This window comes from Podarcis melisellensis (assembly GCF_964234715.1).
Source record: "Podarcis melisellensis genome assembly, chromosome: 16".
Lineage (NCBI taxonomy): Eukaryota > Metazoa > Chordata > Lepidosauria > Squamata > Lacertidae > Podarcis > Podarcis melisellensis.
In genome coordinates, this window is record NC_138533.1 from 7,545,498 (window position 1) to 7,562,951 (window position 17,454).

Sequence of the window (17,454 nt, forward strand, 5' to 3'; positions counted from 1 at the left end):
AAGGCAAACTGAAGAAGTAGCAAACTGAACTTACAATGTGGAAGAGACACAGAGAGAAATTGAAGAGATATGGCTTCTTACATTGAAGGGTGTGAAAGGAAGTGAGGAGAGATCGTGTGTGCACTTCTTATCTCACTTTTTCCCTTTACACCTCTTGTTTTGTTTGCTGTAAATACCTCGTCCAAATGAGGCCTCAAAGTGACTAATCTTCTTAAAGCGATGCAAGACAGTGACCTTCACAGCCCCTTGTGGGAGTTACTGCGATCATTTAACGATTTGTTGTTGTTAAAATTTATCAGTTGCTTCTTCTTTTTTACCAAAAGCAACTGAAATGGACTTACAGCAGAAAAACTAAACAACACATGCATATATTATTGCTACACATGTGTTATAAAACAAGCAAAATGGACCGTGCTTAAAGTAGTCTAGGTTCTTCAATACATGCAAAATTCCAGTCGAAAAGCAAAATTACAGCAGCAATTTCCTATATGGAAAAACAAACAACATAGACTCACAGCAATATGAATTAAGTGTGGTTGTAGTAAGACTTGGAGCTCTTTAGAAACAGCTACTGACTTGCTACATTATTCTGGAATCCAACACCTTTCCCAGTCATTTTATAAATAAAAAACAGAGTTAATTGTTAACAATGATGTGCTTTTGTTCTTTTGTTTGTCATGTATCTTGCAACATTCAATTCTACTGGAATATCCCCAAATTCCAGTGTTATGAGGGCTCATCGCAAACTCAGTTGAATTACTAATTGGCGGGTTGGGGCTCACAATACCTGAATCTATTTTATTGCCTCAGTTCCTCTGTTGTTTGCAAAAGGGGTTCAGATTAATCTGAGCCTATCCAACCCAGCTCTGGAGCAGTAAGCTCCATGGGGCAAGGAACTGCCTCTTTGCTTTATGTTTGAGCTTCTAGTTCTTATAGTTGTTGAGATATATAGGGAAAACCATTCAGGCAGTATACTGTATTTTTCGCTCTTTAAGACTCACCTGACCATAAGACACACCTAGTTTTAGAGGAGGAGAACAAGAAAAAAAATATTCTCTCCCTCTCTGCGCAGTGCCCCTTGAGCGAAGCGGCAGGAAAAACGGAGCCCCTTCCATTTCTCCTCCCGCTTCGTGGAAGGGCGCTGCGCAGAGACGAAAAGATGTGCAGCACCTCTCCAGCGAAGCGAAGTCAGGAGAGCAAGAGGGATTGGTGCGCACCAATCCCTCCTGCTCTCCTGGCTTCAGGGAAAGCTTCACAGCCTGCATTCGCTCCATAAGATGCACAGATATTTTCCCTTACTTTTTAGGAGGGGAAAAGTGTGTCTTATAGAGCAGAAAAAATACAGTGTGTTTGTGTGTGTATACACACACACACACACACACACACACACACGGTCGTACCTTGGTTCCTGAACAGCTTAGTTGCAGAACAAAATGGCTCCCAAACACCGCAAACACAGAAGTAACTGTTCCACTTTGCAAACGTTTTTCGGAAGCCGGACATCCAATGCGGCTTTTGCTTGAGTGCAGGAAGCTCCTGCAGCCAATCGGAAGCCGCGCTTTGGTTTTCAAACGGCTTCAGGAGTCGAACGGACTCCCAGAATGAATTAAGTTCGAGAACCAAGGTACCACTGTAGACTACTTTATTGTTAAGTTGATATTTGAAGCGGTTTACGCCAAGTCAAACAGCGATCTCGGCTAACAGAAATCCAGCAAGAAAAAGAGATAATTAAGATATTTTAGTACAAGAATAAAGAACAGCGCTCTTACTTATAGGCCACATCGCACCACCCTTTGAGGCCCAGGTGATAATCCTGAGCGTTCCTGACTTCTCTGGAGCATTCGGCTCGCGTTTTGCACGGATTCTGAGCCGTGTGGATGATGATGACGTACTCAGGCGGGAGGTCCTTCAAAGGTTCAGAGCAGTTGGCCGGCTTTGCACCCCACTTGGAGGGGGTGATGAGTTTGAAGCACCCCGAAGCTGGGAACACACAAAAGGAAAACTGCAAAGTGGTACGGGTGTGTGAAACCAGGGCTCACAGCGTTCCTTCCAAGCTCCACCACTCCTTTTGATTCCAATGCAAGCCAACCGATGGCTAAAATCCTAACTGAGTCCTGCTCAATGAATTATGGCAGTGCCGGATTTATGTATAAGCTAAACAAACTATAGCTTAGGGCCCCACTCCCTTGAAGCCCCAAAAAATTAAAAGAAAAAAACTGGATGTCCATTTACAAAATATAAGATAAAAAACAAATAAAATAAAACCTACATACAGCAACAGTGTTTTGTGTTGTGTAGGCTCCTATTTGTGATGTGCAAATGGCTTTAGATACCTATTAGGTCCATAAATTACCATATATGGGATGCGGGTAGTGCTGTGGGTTAAACCACAGAGCCTAGGGCTTGCCGATCGGAAGGTCGGCGGTTTGAATCCCCGCGATGGGGTGAACTCCCATTGCTCAGTCCCAACTCCTGCCAACCTAGCAGTTCGAAAGCACGTCAAAGTGCAAGTAGATAAATAGGCACCGCTCCAGTGGGAAGGTAAACGGCATTTCCGTGCGCTGCTCTGGTTTGCCAGAAGCGGCTTAGTCATGCTGGCCACATGACCCGGAAGCTGTACGCCGGCTCCCTCGGCCAATAAAGCGAGATGAGCGCCACAACCCCAGAGTCGGCCATGACTGGACCATTAGGTCAGGGATCCCTTTACCTTTACCTTTACCTTCATTATGTTCAAATGGCTTTAGATACCTATTAAGTCCATAAATTACCACATAGCATATATTCAACACAAAACACAGTGACAATTTGTCGTTGACAAAGGACAGGTGGACAGTAAAGGGCCTCATTACCTTCAGTAGCTTAGGGCCTCATCAAACCTAAATCCGGCCCTGAATTATGGTAATTCTATCCCCATGCATCATTAATAATAATAAGGCCGGGTATCAGGTGGTACAGTCAAGTTGATGATCCTACCACATCCTCCAGTTGTTTTGATTGGCTTTCAAGCTTACCTTGTGACAGAGCACACAGAAAAAGCAGAATAATCTCTTGGCTGGCCATCATCTTGCTATGAAAGACCTGTGGGAAATAAAATATTGGGTTAAAGCTGGTCTACACAACATTATATATAATCCAAGCTTGTGAGGAGAGATATTACAGTAGACAATGTTCTATGAAACAAAGAGATAGAGGGCTTACATTTAACCACAAGACTATTCATAATATATTTGCAGAATATTATTCTGATTTATCTCGAATAACTGAACCTTTGGAAAAGAAGACTTAGTTATTTTTGGGAAATGTAAGACTGCAGTTTCAAAGCTGAAAGAAAATAGACCCCCCCCCAGTTTTGCACTTCTTTCTATATTATTATTATTATTATTATTATTATTATTATTATTATTATTATTATTTGTATCCCACCCTTTATCCGTAGATCTCTGGGCAGTTCACAGCAGACCTGATGTGACTAATATTGTTTAATGATGTATGGCAGGGAAGAGGCACCCAAAAGACATTGAATGCTTCTCAGATTATTGTCTCACTCAAACCTTGACAAGATAGGCAGGAAGTGGGATCAACAAGACCTTTCACCCTGCTTAATCAGGATTAAAGAAAATGATTGTATCCGTTTTGGCATTTCATGTGTGCAGGGTGATTGCAACAATTATGAATTTAGATCAGACAGGGTTCATACCCAATAGACATATGGCAGATCCAGTATGCTGTTTATTAAATGTTACATTTGATTGTATAAGGAGGAAAACTCCAATGGCTACAGATCCCTATAAAGCATTTGATTCCCTGGAATGGTGTTGCTTGTTGGGTTTTTTTAAACAAATACCAGTTGGAGGCTAAATCTACAGCAGCAACTGCTTAGTTGTATAAAGTGAATTATGGCACAGTGTGTACCCATGATCAGGATTCCTCACTGATTTTTATTTGAAGGGGTACTAAACAGAGATGTCCCTGGTCCACATTGCTCTTCCCTCTTTTTGCAGCTGCTGGCTGAATTTATATATCTCAGTTTTTAGGAGGGTGCAGTTGAGTCTTTATGCTGATGAGTCTTTATGCTGATGATGCAGTGTGTATGCTGAGAGATCCCAACAGGGCTTTACTTGCAGCGTCACCAGAATAAATTACATTTTGATGAAGCAGTAGGCCTGCATACAGATTTGGATGAATCTATTATTTCCTCACAGATGGTCCTTTGCCTCAGACAGAGAGGGCAGGGGAGCCAAGCACAGCAGGGCTGGATTTCCACGTTTGGAAGACACATGTACCATCTGAAGAGAGCCTCCCCATAAGACCATTTGCAGGAATATACAGTGCCAGAGAAAAGGGAAGGGGTCATACTTTCAGTCGTGTGGTCCTCCGGATGAGATTGGCTTCCAACTCACATCAGCGCCAGCCAGCATGGCCAAGGCTCAGCAATGATGGGAGATGGAGTCCAGAAACATGAAGGGCTACATGTTCCCCATCCCTGCCTTATAAAGAGTCAGACTTTGGTCCATCTGGTTCAGTATCGTCTGCATTGGCAGGTGGCAGCTCTCCAGGATTCAAAGAGGGGTCTCCCCCAGTCCTATCCGGAGACATCAATGTGTGCACTTTGCCATGGAGGTATAATCATCCTCACCTTCAAAAAAACAAGATGGGCAGATGCTGTTGGGTTCTGCCTGCCATCTGCTCCAGCCAGCATGGTCAACAGCCAGGGTTGATGGAAGCCCACAAATGTTGCTGGACCTATCATCTCCTGTGAGCACAGCCAATGGCCAGAGTTGGCAGGTCTTGTAGTCCAAAAGAGGGCCACAGATTTCCCCAGCCCAGCTGTAGCATCATGAGACCTGAGATAGCTCAGTCAATAGAACTTGACCCTCGCGATCCCTTCCAATTCTGGAGTTCTATGAGTCTATGAAGGGACGCGGGTGGTGCTGTGCGTTAAACCACAGAGTTTAGGACTTGCCAATCAAAAGGATGGCGGTTCGAATCCCCATGACGGGGTGAGCTCCCGTTGCTCGGTCCCTGCTCCTGCCAACCTAGCAGTTCGAAAGCACGTCAAAGTGCTAGTAGATAAATAGGTACCACTCCGGCGGGAAGGTAAACAGCGTTTCCGTGCGCTGCTCTGGTTTGCCAGAAGTGGCTTAGTCCTGCTGGCCACATGACCCGGAAGCTGTACGCCGGCTCCCTCGGCCAGTAAAGCGAGATGAGCGCCACAACCCCAGAGTCAGTCATGACTGGACCTAATGGTCAGGGGTCCCTTTACCTGTGAGTCTGAATCTAAAGCCCAGCAATAAGAACGGATAATCCAAAGAATAAAATTATCTATCCACACTGCTGCCTCCCATCAGCCAACAGTCAGAGATAATGGGAGCTGGAGTCCAGCAACATCAGGGTGGGGAAGAAATGAGCTCCCCGTCCCTGGCCTAGCCCGTTTCTTGAAAGCACAGAAACAACTGAGAACCTACCTGTGCCCGGTTTACGCTTAGCCTTCCTTCTAAAAGCTGCAGGTTTTACCTCTCTCCCTTTTAAAGGGAGGCGGAGGATTGTGGGGAAAGTCAGAATGTCGAAACCAGCCAGGAGCCTTGGGCGAGGTGTTGCCGGGCTGTGGATCATGGCAGCAGCAAGGGTGTGAACAGAGGAATAATAAGCAAGGGTTATGAAACCCCCTAGTATTGGTGCAGATCCATCAAGTCACAGAGACAAAACCAGAGGAAGCAAAGGCTTTATCTCTGTGAGGGTTATGTAAGCGAAACGCTTTTGCAGAAGGCATCTATGCTGCTTAAAGGGAAACCGAGCTGTTATGTCGTGTTGATTATAATATGAGTTATGATGTGTCACGCCACCTGCCTTAGAGATGTTTAATATCCCAGGGAAGGCTTCAGTGACTCAAGGAGATTTCTGTTCAGACAAACTGTAAGAAAAACACAAGCATTGCTTGCAGGCCGGTCGTAGCTTTGATCCTGGCATCTCCATATATTATTATTATTATTATTATTATTATTATTATTATTATTATTATTATTATCATTATTAAATAAACAAATACATTTGTATATCACTTTACAGTGGTACCTCAGGTTACATATGCTTCAGGATACAGACGCTTCAGGTTACAGACTCCACTAACCCAGAAATAATACCTCGGGTTAAGAACTTTGCTTCAGGATGAGAACAGAAATCGCACCATGGCAGCGGGAAGCCCCATTAGCTAAAGTGGTACCTCAGGTTAAGAACAGTTTCAGGTTAGGAACGGGGCTCCAGAAAGAATTAAGTTCTTAACGTGAGGTACCACCTTATACCTGCAAGTCTCTGGGGTGGTTCACAAGATAAAATCACAATACAGTGGAACCTCGGCTCTCGAACATACAGTATTTTTCCGTGTATAACACGTCCTCATGTATAAGACGATCCCTATTTTGGGGGACTCAAATTCAAGAAAATGGAGGGAGATGACCCAGAGTTTTTTAGCTTGGGAGGCAGGCGTTGCCCAAGGTTGTTGAGCTTTTTTGGGGGGAAGGCAGAAAATCACTAACCCAACTTACAAACGCTGACAATCACTCACATCACTGACGCCAAAAAGCGTCTGCCCGCTCGCCAACAGCAGCCGGCAATCGCACGCCCAATTGCCGCAACGGCAGCTAATCCACAGCAGCCTTTCCTGAACCAACCAATCACCCACCAAATTACCGCAGCAGCAGCCAATTCACAGCAGCCCATGCCGCAGCCACCAACCACCCCCGAAGCTTGCGACTGCAACCAATCACCCGTCCCCCCAATGCACTATCCGTGTATAAGACGACCCCTTTTTTAAACATTATTTTAGAGTTAAAAAAAACCTCGTCTTATGCACGAAAAAGTATGTTAAATAATCGTTTTTAATATCATCTCATTGTCACGTGGGTTCCTTTAACCTTGGACTCAGCTACGCAGCTGCAAATAAAACGTTTTAAGTGTGTTTTAAGTGCAATATACAATGTCACACTAGATGGCGATGGTGAGCCTTACGGAAAATTCAATGTATTTTTAAAAACACTTTTACAAAAGCATTTTCAGAACAGTTGTGTGTGTGTGTGTGTGTGTGTCTGTGTGTGTGTGTAATTTTTATTAAATTGTCTGTTTTACAATTTCAAATATTCATTTTAAACAATCTTAAAATATCAGTGACTTCCCTTCTTCTCTTTCCGTGGTTCATTTTGCATACCATAAATCCCTGCGTATTTTACATAAACGAAAGCATTCAGTATTTCCATTATTACATCCATCAAAACTTGTTTACACTGTTGAATTTATCTTAATCCTGCCAACGTTTTCAAGTGTACACAATTTCTCCCCATATACCTACGGGACTGCCTCTCCTGGTATGCCCCACGGAGGACCTTAAGGTCCACAAATAACAACACTTTGGAGGTCCCAAGCCTCAAGGAGGTTAGATTGGTTTCAACTAGGGTCAGGGCCTTTTCAGTACTGGCCCCAACTTGGTGGAACGCTCTGTCACAACAGACCAGGGCCCTGTGGGACTTGACATCTCTCCACAAGGCCTGCAAGACAGAGCTGTTCCGCCTGGCCTTTAGTTTGGTCCCCTTATGGTCTTGATTTATCGACTATTTTAAAATGAGCTGCATTTTAAATTGTATTTTAACCTGCATTTTAAATTGGCTTTCCTCCCCCCCTTTCTTTCCCCCCCCCATTATGTTTTTACTGTGATTTTATTGGTGTTAGCCGTCCTGAGCCCAGCTCTGGCCGGGGAGGGTGGGGTATAAATAAATTATTATTATTATTATTATTATTATTATTATTATTATTATTATTATTCCAATAAACATGCTCCAATCTTCTCTAAACATATGTTCTTCTTGTTTTCTTATTCTACATGATAGGTCCACAAGCTGCGCATATTCCACCAGTTTAAGTTGCCAATCTTCTTTAGTCGGGACCTCGTTCGCTTTCCACTTTGGAGGCTAACAAAACACCGGCCGTAGAACGATTTTTTATGTGTGTAGACTCCAACCTTGTCTTGCCTCTTCAATTGCAAGGAAGCCTGCCGAGTCCTATTCTGCCACAGGGTGGCAGCAAGCAGCTCCAGGAACTTTGCCAAAAGGGAATGCCACCCTCAGTTTTGATTCCTGCACATCTGTTATATATAGCTTTGTTTGGGTCCAAGTTAACTTCTATCAATGGTATGGTCTATATACACATAAAGGAATCTGATCTGATGGAGAGAAAGAAAAGCCACTTCCACCTTAAGGAGGAGGTGGGGTTGTGGGCTTCACGAGCCCAGCCCCGCGCGATTGGAGGGATTCCCGGCTGTGTCACCCCCTGGCCAGCCAATCGGCTGGCTCTGGGGGCGTGGCCTGCCCTATTTAAGGCAGGACACAGCCGGGGATCTCCCTCTTTCCCCACCTGCCAGCTGTTCCTGCTTTTTCCCACCCTCCCGCCCTATAAGGTTTTCGTTCCTTGACCTTGCTATGGACCTTGTTGGTCGCCGTTGAGGGACCTGGTAGGAATTTTTCCACTTGGCAAATTGGCACCAGCCACGTGGTTTTCACCTGCCTCATAGCAAATCATCACAACTTCCTTGGTATTGGCGGTTAGGCACTGGTATTGTTCCGTAGATGGAAGAGGGGAGGTAGTGCCATCGCCTGCCCCACATATTGAAGGGTAGCCTGATGGAGGTGGACAACAATTAAGGATTTATTATGTTTTCAGAATGTATCAGAAAAATTATATAGAAAGGTTTATTGGTTTGTGTACATTCAAATTTAAGATAAAATATATGCAAAGGGACTTGACAGGAAGTCAAAGTTGAAGAAAAGATTTTGGAAGACAAAAGTTGGAAAAATATTTACTTTCATTAGTATCATTTTGTGTGCGGGTGGGGGTGTGTGGGTGTCTGCACATATGAGTGTTTTTGTATGCAATGTTTGGGAGGAAATAAGATGGCAAATAACAAATAAACTAAATTTTGATGTATGTAATTTTTATGTCTTGATTATGTTTGGTGGTGGTATGGCTGTATTGTTTTTTGTAACATAAAATCATTCAATAAAAATTATTTTTTTAAAAAAGAAGGGTAGCCTGATAAAGGATTCCAGGGGGCGTGGCCCTGTCCGAAGCCTAAGGAGGTGAGGGCCTAAGGCACACCCCCGAGTGGTGACCCCAGGGGAGTTCCTAGTTGATGTGCAACAGCAGGACTCCCCCTACTGGTGGTTAACCCTTCCTGGACTTCAAGCGGACGGGCTGGAGTTGGATATAGTCGGTTAGGACCAATGCCTAAGCCAATACCACTCATCACCTGTAACCAATAAAGTTGTGGCCTTTTTTAGCCCATTAACCTTAATAATTGTGTCATGTGTCATTATTTCTACCTTGGGGGGTCGGGAACTCGCCACCCAATCTCCGCCACACCTGAAGGCAGCAAGCTAACTTAGGAGTTATTCACCTTCAAGAAACTCCCATCTATCTTGGATTTCTTCTCTTTGAGTATTTCTGACCACGCTATCTCACCCGTTAGTTCTTTAAGCTTTCGGAAATTGACCTTCTTAAAGTCCAGAGTGCATGTCCGCCTTCACTCCTGCTCATGAACCAATAGAGACCGCAAGCCGCTAAGTAGAACTTTGGAACCTTCTATGATTTTTTTGTACATTTGTACTGTATTAATTTAAAATTGGTTTATTTTAATAAAGCTGACATTGTGGGCAAGGCCGGATTTAGGTTTGATGAGGCCCTAGGCTACTGAAGGTAATGGGGCCCTTTATATGTCCGGTTGTCCTTTGTCAACAACAAACTGTCGCTGTTTTTTGTGTTGAATATATGCTATATGGAAATTTATAGACCCAGTAGGTATTTCAAGCCATTTGCACATATTGCCATGCAACTGGTCCATGCAGAATGGAGGCACTCTATATATGGAAATGAGCAAACCAGTGATATTTGAGGGAGCAGGCGAGCAGGCGGGGTCCATTAATTACATCGTAGGAGCCTACACAATGCAAAACACAGTTGCTGTATGTTGGTTTTATTTTATTTGTTTTTTATCTTATATTTTGGAAATGTACATCCAGGTTGTTGCTTTTCCTTTAAATTTTTTAGGGTCCCCCGAGAGAGTGGGGCCCTAAGCTATAGTTTGTTTAGCTTATATTTAAATCCGGCACTGATTGTGGGCAAAACCTGGGTGCTCTGATCTGCAAAAAATAGTATCTCCACTTGCAGAAAAACCTTGCATTCTTCTATTGTGCCACCAGGTGGCAACAAATATTCCCCAAATGCACATCAAATTCTCTTTTCAATTTCCATCCGTTACCCCCGAGGATGTGGACAGGCTGCTTGGACGCGTGAAACCAACCACCTGTCTCCTTGATCCTCGCCCATCCTGGCTAATAAAAGCAAGCCGGGAAGGGCTGAGCAATGGGCTCTGCGGGGTGGTGAATGCTTCCCTCTGTGAGGGAACATTCCCAGATCCGCTGAAAGAGGCGGTCGTTAAACCGCTTCTTAAAAAACCATCTTTAGACCCGGCCAGTATGGCCAACTATCGCCCAGGCTCAAATCTTCCATTCTTGGGCAAGGTGATTGAGCGTGTGGTTGCTGAACAACTCCAGGCACGCCTGGAAGAAGCGGGCCATTTGGATCCCTTCCAATCGGGGTTCAGGCCTCATCAAGGGACTGAAACTGCCTTGGTCGCGCTGGTTGATGATCTCTGGCGAGCTAGGGACAAAGGTGAGATCTGTTTCCTAGTTCTGCTGGATCTCTCAGCGGCCTTTGATACAATCGACCATAACATCCTTCTGGACCGTCTAGAGGGGTTGGGAGCTGGGGGCACTGTCATACAGTGGTTCCGCTCCTTCCTCCTGGGCCGTGTTCAGAAAGTGGTGTGGGGGATGAGTGTTCAGACCCTTGGGCCCTCACTTGTGGGGTGCCTCAGGGTTCCGTCCTCTCCCCCATGCTTTTTAACATCTATATGAAGCCGCTGGGAGAAATCATCAGGGGGTTTGGACTGGGTGTCCATCAATATGCAGATGATACCCAGCTCTACCTCTCTTTCAAATCAGAACCAGTGAAGGCGGTGAAGGTCCTGTGTGAGTGCCTGGGCGCAGTTGGAGGATGGATGGCGGCTAATGGATTGAAGCTGAATCCTGACAAGACAGAAGTACTGTTTTTGGGGGACAGGGGGCGGGCGGGTGTGGGGGACTCCCTGGTCCTGAATAGGGTAACTGTGCCCCTGAAGGACCAGGTGCGTAGCCTGGGAGTCATTTTGGACTCACAGCTGTCCATGGAGGCGCAGGTCAATTCTGTATCCAGGGCAGCTGTCTACCAACTCCACCTGGTACGCAGGCTGAGACCCTACCTGCCCGCAGACTGTCTCGCCAGAGTGGTGCAGGCTCTAGTTATCTCCCGCTTGGACTACTGCAATGCGCTCTACGTGGGGCTACCTTTGAAGGTGACTCGGAAACTACAGCTAATCCAGAATGCGGCAGCTAGACTGGTGACTGGGGGCGGCCACCGAGACCACATAACACCAGTCTTGAAAGACCTACATTGGCTCCCAGTACGTTTCCGAGCACAATTCAAAGTGTTGGTGTTGACCTTTAAAGCCCTAAACGGCCTCGGCCCAGTATATCTGAAGGAGCGTCTCCACCCCCATCGTTCTGCCCGGACGCTGAGGTCCAGCGCTGAGGGCCTTCTGGCGGTTCCCTCATTGCGAGAAGCAAAGCTACAGGGAACCAGGCAGAGGGCCTTTTCGGTAGTGGCGCCCGCCCTGTGGAACGCCCTCCCATCAGATGTCAAAACGATAAACAACTACCTGACATTCAGAAGACATCTTAAGGCAGCCCTGTTCAGGGAAGTTTTTAATGTATGATATTTTAGTGTTTTCTGGTTTCTATGGAAGCCGCCCAGAGTGGCTGGGGAAACCCAGCCAGATGGGCGGGGTGCAAATAATAAATTATTACTACAGTTTCTCCTCACCCACCCACCTCCAGCCACAATATCAGCCCCTCCAAATGTCTGTATTTTCCAGAGACAGTCCCAGATTTTCAGAAGCTATCCTAGTTTCTAATTTGGTCCCAGTTTTCCTTAGGACGTCCCTATTTTCAATCAGAGAAATGTTGGAGGGTATGTAGTTATGTTTTAAACATTTAATGTTTTATTATGTTTTTATATACATTGGGTGCCACCCAGAGTGGTTGGGGCAACCCAGTGTTATAAGAACTTTAAGGTCTCAGATATAGAATAAATATTCATAAATGCATACATATCAAAATACATGAACCATGTGTCTGAAATAGTACAGGAGAGCAATCCTGAAGTCATTTTGACTCTCCCAAAGGCCTCAAATGTTCCTCTGCACTAAGGGAGGCAAATGGGGAAAGCCTTCCCATTGTATTTTTGCTTGAAAATCCTGTCTTAAGGGCATAACTGTGTATGAATAGGGTGAGCCTGTGACCTGGATTCAGGAACTAACCATCACACAAAAAATGGCCAGGCTGCCCAGATAATGCAATCAGTGACCATTATCAGGTATCCTGGCAGACAGGATTTCTGCTGTAGACCACCTCCTCCTTTGATGGATGGATGGATAATGTTTTTTGGGGGGTGGTATTGGGCTACAGGGTGGACAATTTCAAAAGTCTATATAAGAGCTTGCACACCATTGTTTGGGGTTCTCCTCGTTCCTGTGAGTGGGGACCCTGTTGCAACTGTTCTTTGAATAAAGATCAGGCTTACTAGCCGCTTTGCTTCTCAGTATACTCTGGTATATACTAGACAGCATCTTAAAAAGCAGAGAAATCACCTTACCAACAAAGGTCCGTATAGTTAAAGCTATGGTTTTCCCAGTAGTGATGTATGGAAGTGAAAGCTGGACCATAAAGAAGGCTGATCGCCGAAGAATGGATGCTTTTGAATTATGGTGCTGGAGGAGACTCTTGAGAGTCCCATGGACTGCAAGAAGAGCAAACCTCACCATTCTGAAGGAAATCAGCCCTGAGTGCTCACTGGAAGGACAGATCCTGAAGCTGAGGCTCCAATACTTTGGCCACCTCATGAGAAGAGAAGACTCCCTGGAAAAGACCCTGATGTTGAGAAAGATGGAGGGCACAAGGAGAAGGGGATGACAGAGGACGAGATGGTGGGACAGTGTTCTTGAAGCTACCAGCATGAGTTTGACCAAACTGTGGGAGGCAGTGGAAGACAGGAGTGCCTGGCGTGCTCTGGTCCAGGGGGTCACGAAGAGTCGGACACGACTAAACGACTAAACAACAACAACAAGGGAAAATGGGGCATTCCGGGATCAAATCTGAAACCAGGATGGCTTCTGTAAATCTGGGACTGTCCCTGGAAAACAGGGACACTTGGAGGGTCTAAACTACTGCTCACCCAACTTTAAGCTCCTGTTATTCATTTGTAGCCTTGTCCATACTTGTCTCACACCTGATATCAAACGTATTGGTGGTAGATGGGTGTTGTTTGTGAGGAAAAGTCTCATGGCCAAATCTGAGCCGAATGAGGCCTGTGGGCTGGTAGTTCCCCATCAATTCAATGGTAACAAGGTTACTCTGGGAGTTTTGCTGGGGTAATGAAAAGGGGCCAGAATTTGGCCTCTTAGCCTCCCCTGATGTGCACACACAGCAATCTGGTTTAAGAGGAAACAGACTGCAAATTGCTCAGGATAGTGTTGCATTCTTGCACAATTTCCTCAAGCTGGGTTTTCCCTTGATAGTGCAAGCTGGCTTTAAAACAAAAAAGCCACCAGTTTTAACAGGTTTTTCTCATAATAAAAAAAAAACCAGTTGGATGGGGCAACATTCCTCAGTGAGGCAGATTTGAGAGCAAAGGGACAGAGCAGTCCTTGGAAGGTGAATCAGCACAGCAGAATAATGTAAATGTATGTTTGACGTGTAGGCTTAGGTGCTGACTCCTCTCACACAGTCTGAGAAGCAGGGCGTTGAATAGCATAATACACAATAATATAAATAAACTGGTGTTATAAGAAAAACTGCTCCCTTTCCCTTATGGGGTATTGAGTCGGCTCTATATCTGTAGGAGAAAATAACAGAGGCATCCATTCTTCGGCGATCAGCCTTCTTGATGGTCCAGCTCTCACTTCCATACATCACTACTGGGAAAACCATAGCTTTAACCATACGGACCTTTGTTGACAAGGTGATGTCTCTGCTTTTTAAGATGCTGCTAGGTTTGCCATTGCCTTTCTCCCAAGGAGCAGGTGTCTTTTAATTTCGTGACTGCTGTCACCATCTGCAGTGATCATGGAGCCCAAGTAAGTAAAATCTCTCACTGCCTCCATTTTTTCCCCTTCTATTTGCTAGGAAGTGATGGGACCAGTGGCCATGATCTTCATTTTTTTGATGTTGAGCTTCAGACCATATTTTGCGCTCTCCTCTTTCACCCTCATTAAAAGGTTCTTTGATTCCTCCTCACTTTCTGGCATCAAGGTGGTGTCAACTGCATATCTGAGGCTGTTGATATTTCTTCCGGCAATCTTAATTCCGGCTTGGGATTCATCCAGCCCAGCCTTTTGCATGATGAATTCTGCATATAAGTTAAATAAGCAGGGAGACAAAATACAGCCTTGTCGTACTCCTTTCCCAATTTTGAACCAGTCAGTTGTTCCATATCCAGTTCTAACTGTAGATTCTTGTCCCACATAGAGATTTCTCAGGAGACAGATGAGGTGATCAGGCACTCCCATTTCTTTAAGAACTTGCCATAGTTTGCTGTGGTCAACACAGTCAAAGGCTTTTGCATAGTCAATGAAGCAGACGTAGATGTCTTTCTGGAACTCTCTAGCTTTCTCCACAATCCAGTGCATGTTTGCAATTTGGTCTCTGGTTCCTCTGCGCCTTTTTCCTTAAGAAAAGCCCCTTTTTCCTTAGGACGTCCCTATTTTCATCAGAAAAATATTGGAAGGTATGTAGTTATGCGACCCCTGAACCAAGGAGATAAGTAACTATGCAACCTCTAGAAGACCACCCCATATAAATAGGTAAAGGGGACCCCTGACCATTAGGTCCAGTCGTGACCGACTCTGGGGTTGCGGCGCTCATCTCTCTTTATTGGCCGAGGGAGCCGGCGTACAGTTTCCAGGTCATGTGGCCAGCAAGACTAAGCCGCTTCTGGCAAACCAGAGCAGCGCACGGAAACACCATTTACCTTCCTGCCGGAGCGGTACCTATTTATCTACTTGCACTTTGACGTGCTTTTGAACTGCTAGGTTGGCAGGACTAGGGACCGAACAACGGGCGCTCACCCCGTCATGGGGATTTGAACCGCCGACCTTCTGATCAGCAAGTCCTAGGCTCTGTGGTTTAACCCACAGCGCCACTTTTAATGTTTAATGTTTTATTATGTTTTTATATATGTTGGAAGTTTGCCCAGAGTGGCTGGACCAACCCAGTCAAATGGGCAGGGTATTATTATTATTATTATTATTATTATTATTATTATTATTATTAACATCCCTATTTTCATTGGATAAATATTGAAGGGTATGGTAGTTTATTAGCAAGCAGGGTTTGCTTTCAGTGTTGGTGCTGACCTTTAAAGCCCTAATCCATGGGTAGACAAACTAAGGCCCGGGGGCCGGATCCGGCCCAATCGTCTTCTAACTCTGGCCTACGGACGGTCTTGGAATGAGCGTGTTTTTACATGAGTAGAATGTGTCCTTTTATTTAAAAAGCATCTCCGGGTTATTTGTGGGGCATAGGAATTTGTTAATTCCCCCTCAAAAAAAATATATAGTCTGCCCCCCCCCCAAATATATAGTCTGGCCCCCTGCTGAAAAAGTTTGCTGACCCCTGCCCTAAACAGCCGCAGTCCAGTATACCTGAAGGAGCATCTCCACCCACGTCATTCAGCCCGGACGCTGAGTTCCAGCACCGAGGGCCTTCTGGTGGTTCCCTCCCTGAGAGAAGTGAAGTTGCAGGGAACCAGGCAGAGGGCCTTTTTGGTAGTGACACCCTTCCATCAGATGTCAAGGAAATAAACAACTATCTGACTTTTAGAAGACATATGAAGGCAGCCCTGTTTAGGGAAGTCTTTAAGGTTTGAAAATAAGTTGCTGGACTAGATGGGCCTGATCCAGCAGCCTATTGTTATGTCCTCGCCTTCTTCATGCACACCTGGGCTTCAGGTTAAGATGGTGACAGGCCAGGTAGCCAGCTCCAGAGCTCTGGGTGCAGCCCTGTTCAGGGACGTTTTTTGTGTATAATGATGTATTGTGTTTTTACTATTTTTTTATCATGAGCGGCCGCCACGAGTGACTGGGGCAACCCAGTCAGATGGACAGCATATAAATATTATTACTGAAGAAGTAGTGATATGCAGTTGAAAATAGGATTAATAGGGCCCATGAAAGGGATGGGGAGGAAGTCAGACGATTCAAAGTGATCTCGACATTTGGATTCAGAATTGTTTTTGTGGTATGTTTATTGTCAGGGAACTGACATCGGAGCCAGAAGTGGAGGCAGGGCTCCCAAGCGATGCCGGAGAAAGGCCAAGCAGGGAGAGAGGGAACTCATCGGCTGGGGAAGGAAATCAGCGTAACACCAGGGATAAAGGGGGGCGGATGGGGGAATCGGAGAGGGGGCTTCAGGACTCTTCGCCGGAGACCAGCGGGGAGAGCACAGGTCCTCCGCTACCCACACCCACCCTGCGCAGAAGACTTCCGCGCAGGGAGAGTAGGCGGAGACTTGGCGTCAAAGAACTTCTTTGCTGGAAGAAGTTCAAGAAACGCTCAATGACGGATTCTGCCAGCGACTGAGACAGCCACGAAGTGAAGGGCTGTCCAGCCAGGAAAGGTTTAACCAGGCTACCTAGCCAGAAGTGGTGGCAACTCACGCACGAGCAACCCCATATAACCATTACATTTATATTTTTGAAAACCAAATAAAAAATTATTTCAAAATAATAATAATAAATAAATTATTATTATTGCTATTCTTACTATCATCATCACCACCACCATCATTTTGTTCTGCTATGCACACTGCATGCACACGAAAGCTCATACCAAGAACTAACTTAGTTGGTCTTTAAGGTGCTACTGGAATGAATTTTTTTTGTTTTGACCTCGGGTTACAGACGCTTCAGGTTGCGCGTTTTCGGGTTGCGCACTACACTGAACCTGGAAGTACCGGAACGGGTTAGTTCCGGATTTCAGTGCTCACACATGCGCAGAAGCGCTAAATCGAGCTTTGTGCATGTGCAGAAGCGCTGAATCGTACCCCGCACATGCGCAGATCCGTGCAGGAGGCACGTTCGTAACCCAAGTGTCCACTGTACAGTTGTACCTTCGATTCCGAACACCTTGCGAGTCAAACATTTTGGCTCCCGAACGCCGCAAACCCAGAAGTGAGTGTTCTGGTGGGAAGGTAAACGGCGTTTCCGTGTGCTGCTCTGGTTCACCAGAAGTGGCTTAGTCCTGCTGGCCACATGACCCGG

General features: G+C 45.5%; 1 protein-coding gene across 1 annotated transcript in view; it reads right to left on the reverse strand.

Annotated features, from left to right (window-relative positions):
* LOC309358651 (peptidoglycan recognition protein 3-like) overlaps positions 1-17,454 on the reverse strand; it is a 29,970-nt gene that overhangs the window by 8,569 nt on the left and 3,947 nt on the right. Inside the window, exons 2-3 of the mRNA XM_081892021.1 lie at positions 3,012-3,078; positions 1,770-1,980 (exon numbers count right to left, since the gene is read on the reverse strand). Of these exons, the coding sequence (XP_081748147.1) occupies positions 1,770-1,980; positions 3,012-3,063 (263 nt within the window). The 5' untranslated portion in view covers positions 3,064-3,078. The remainder of the gene's footprint in view (positions 1-1,769; positions 1,981-3,011; positions 3,079-17,454) is intronic.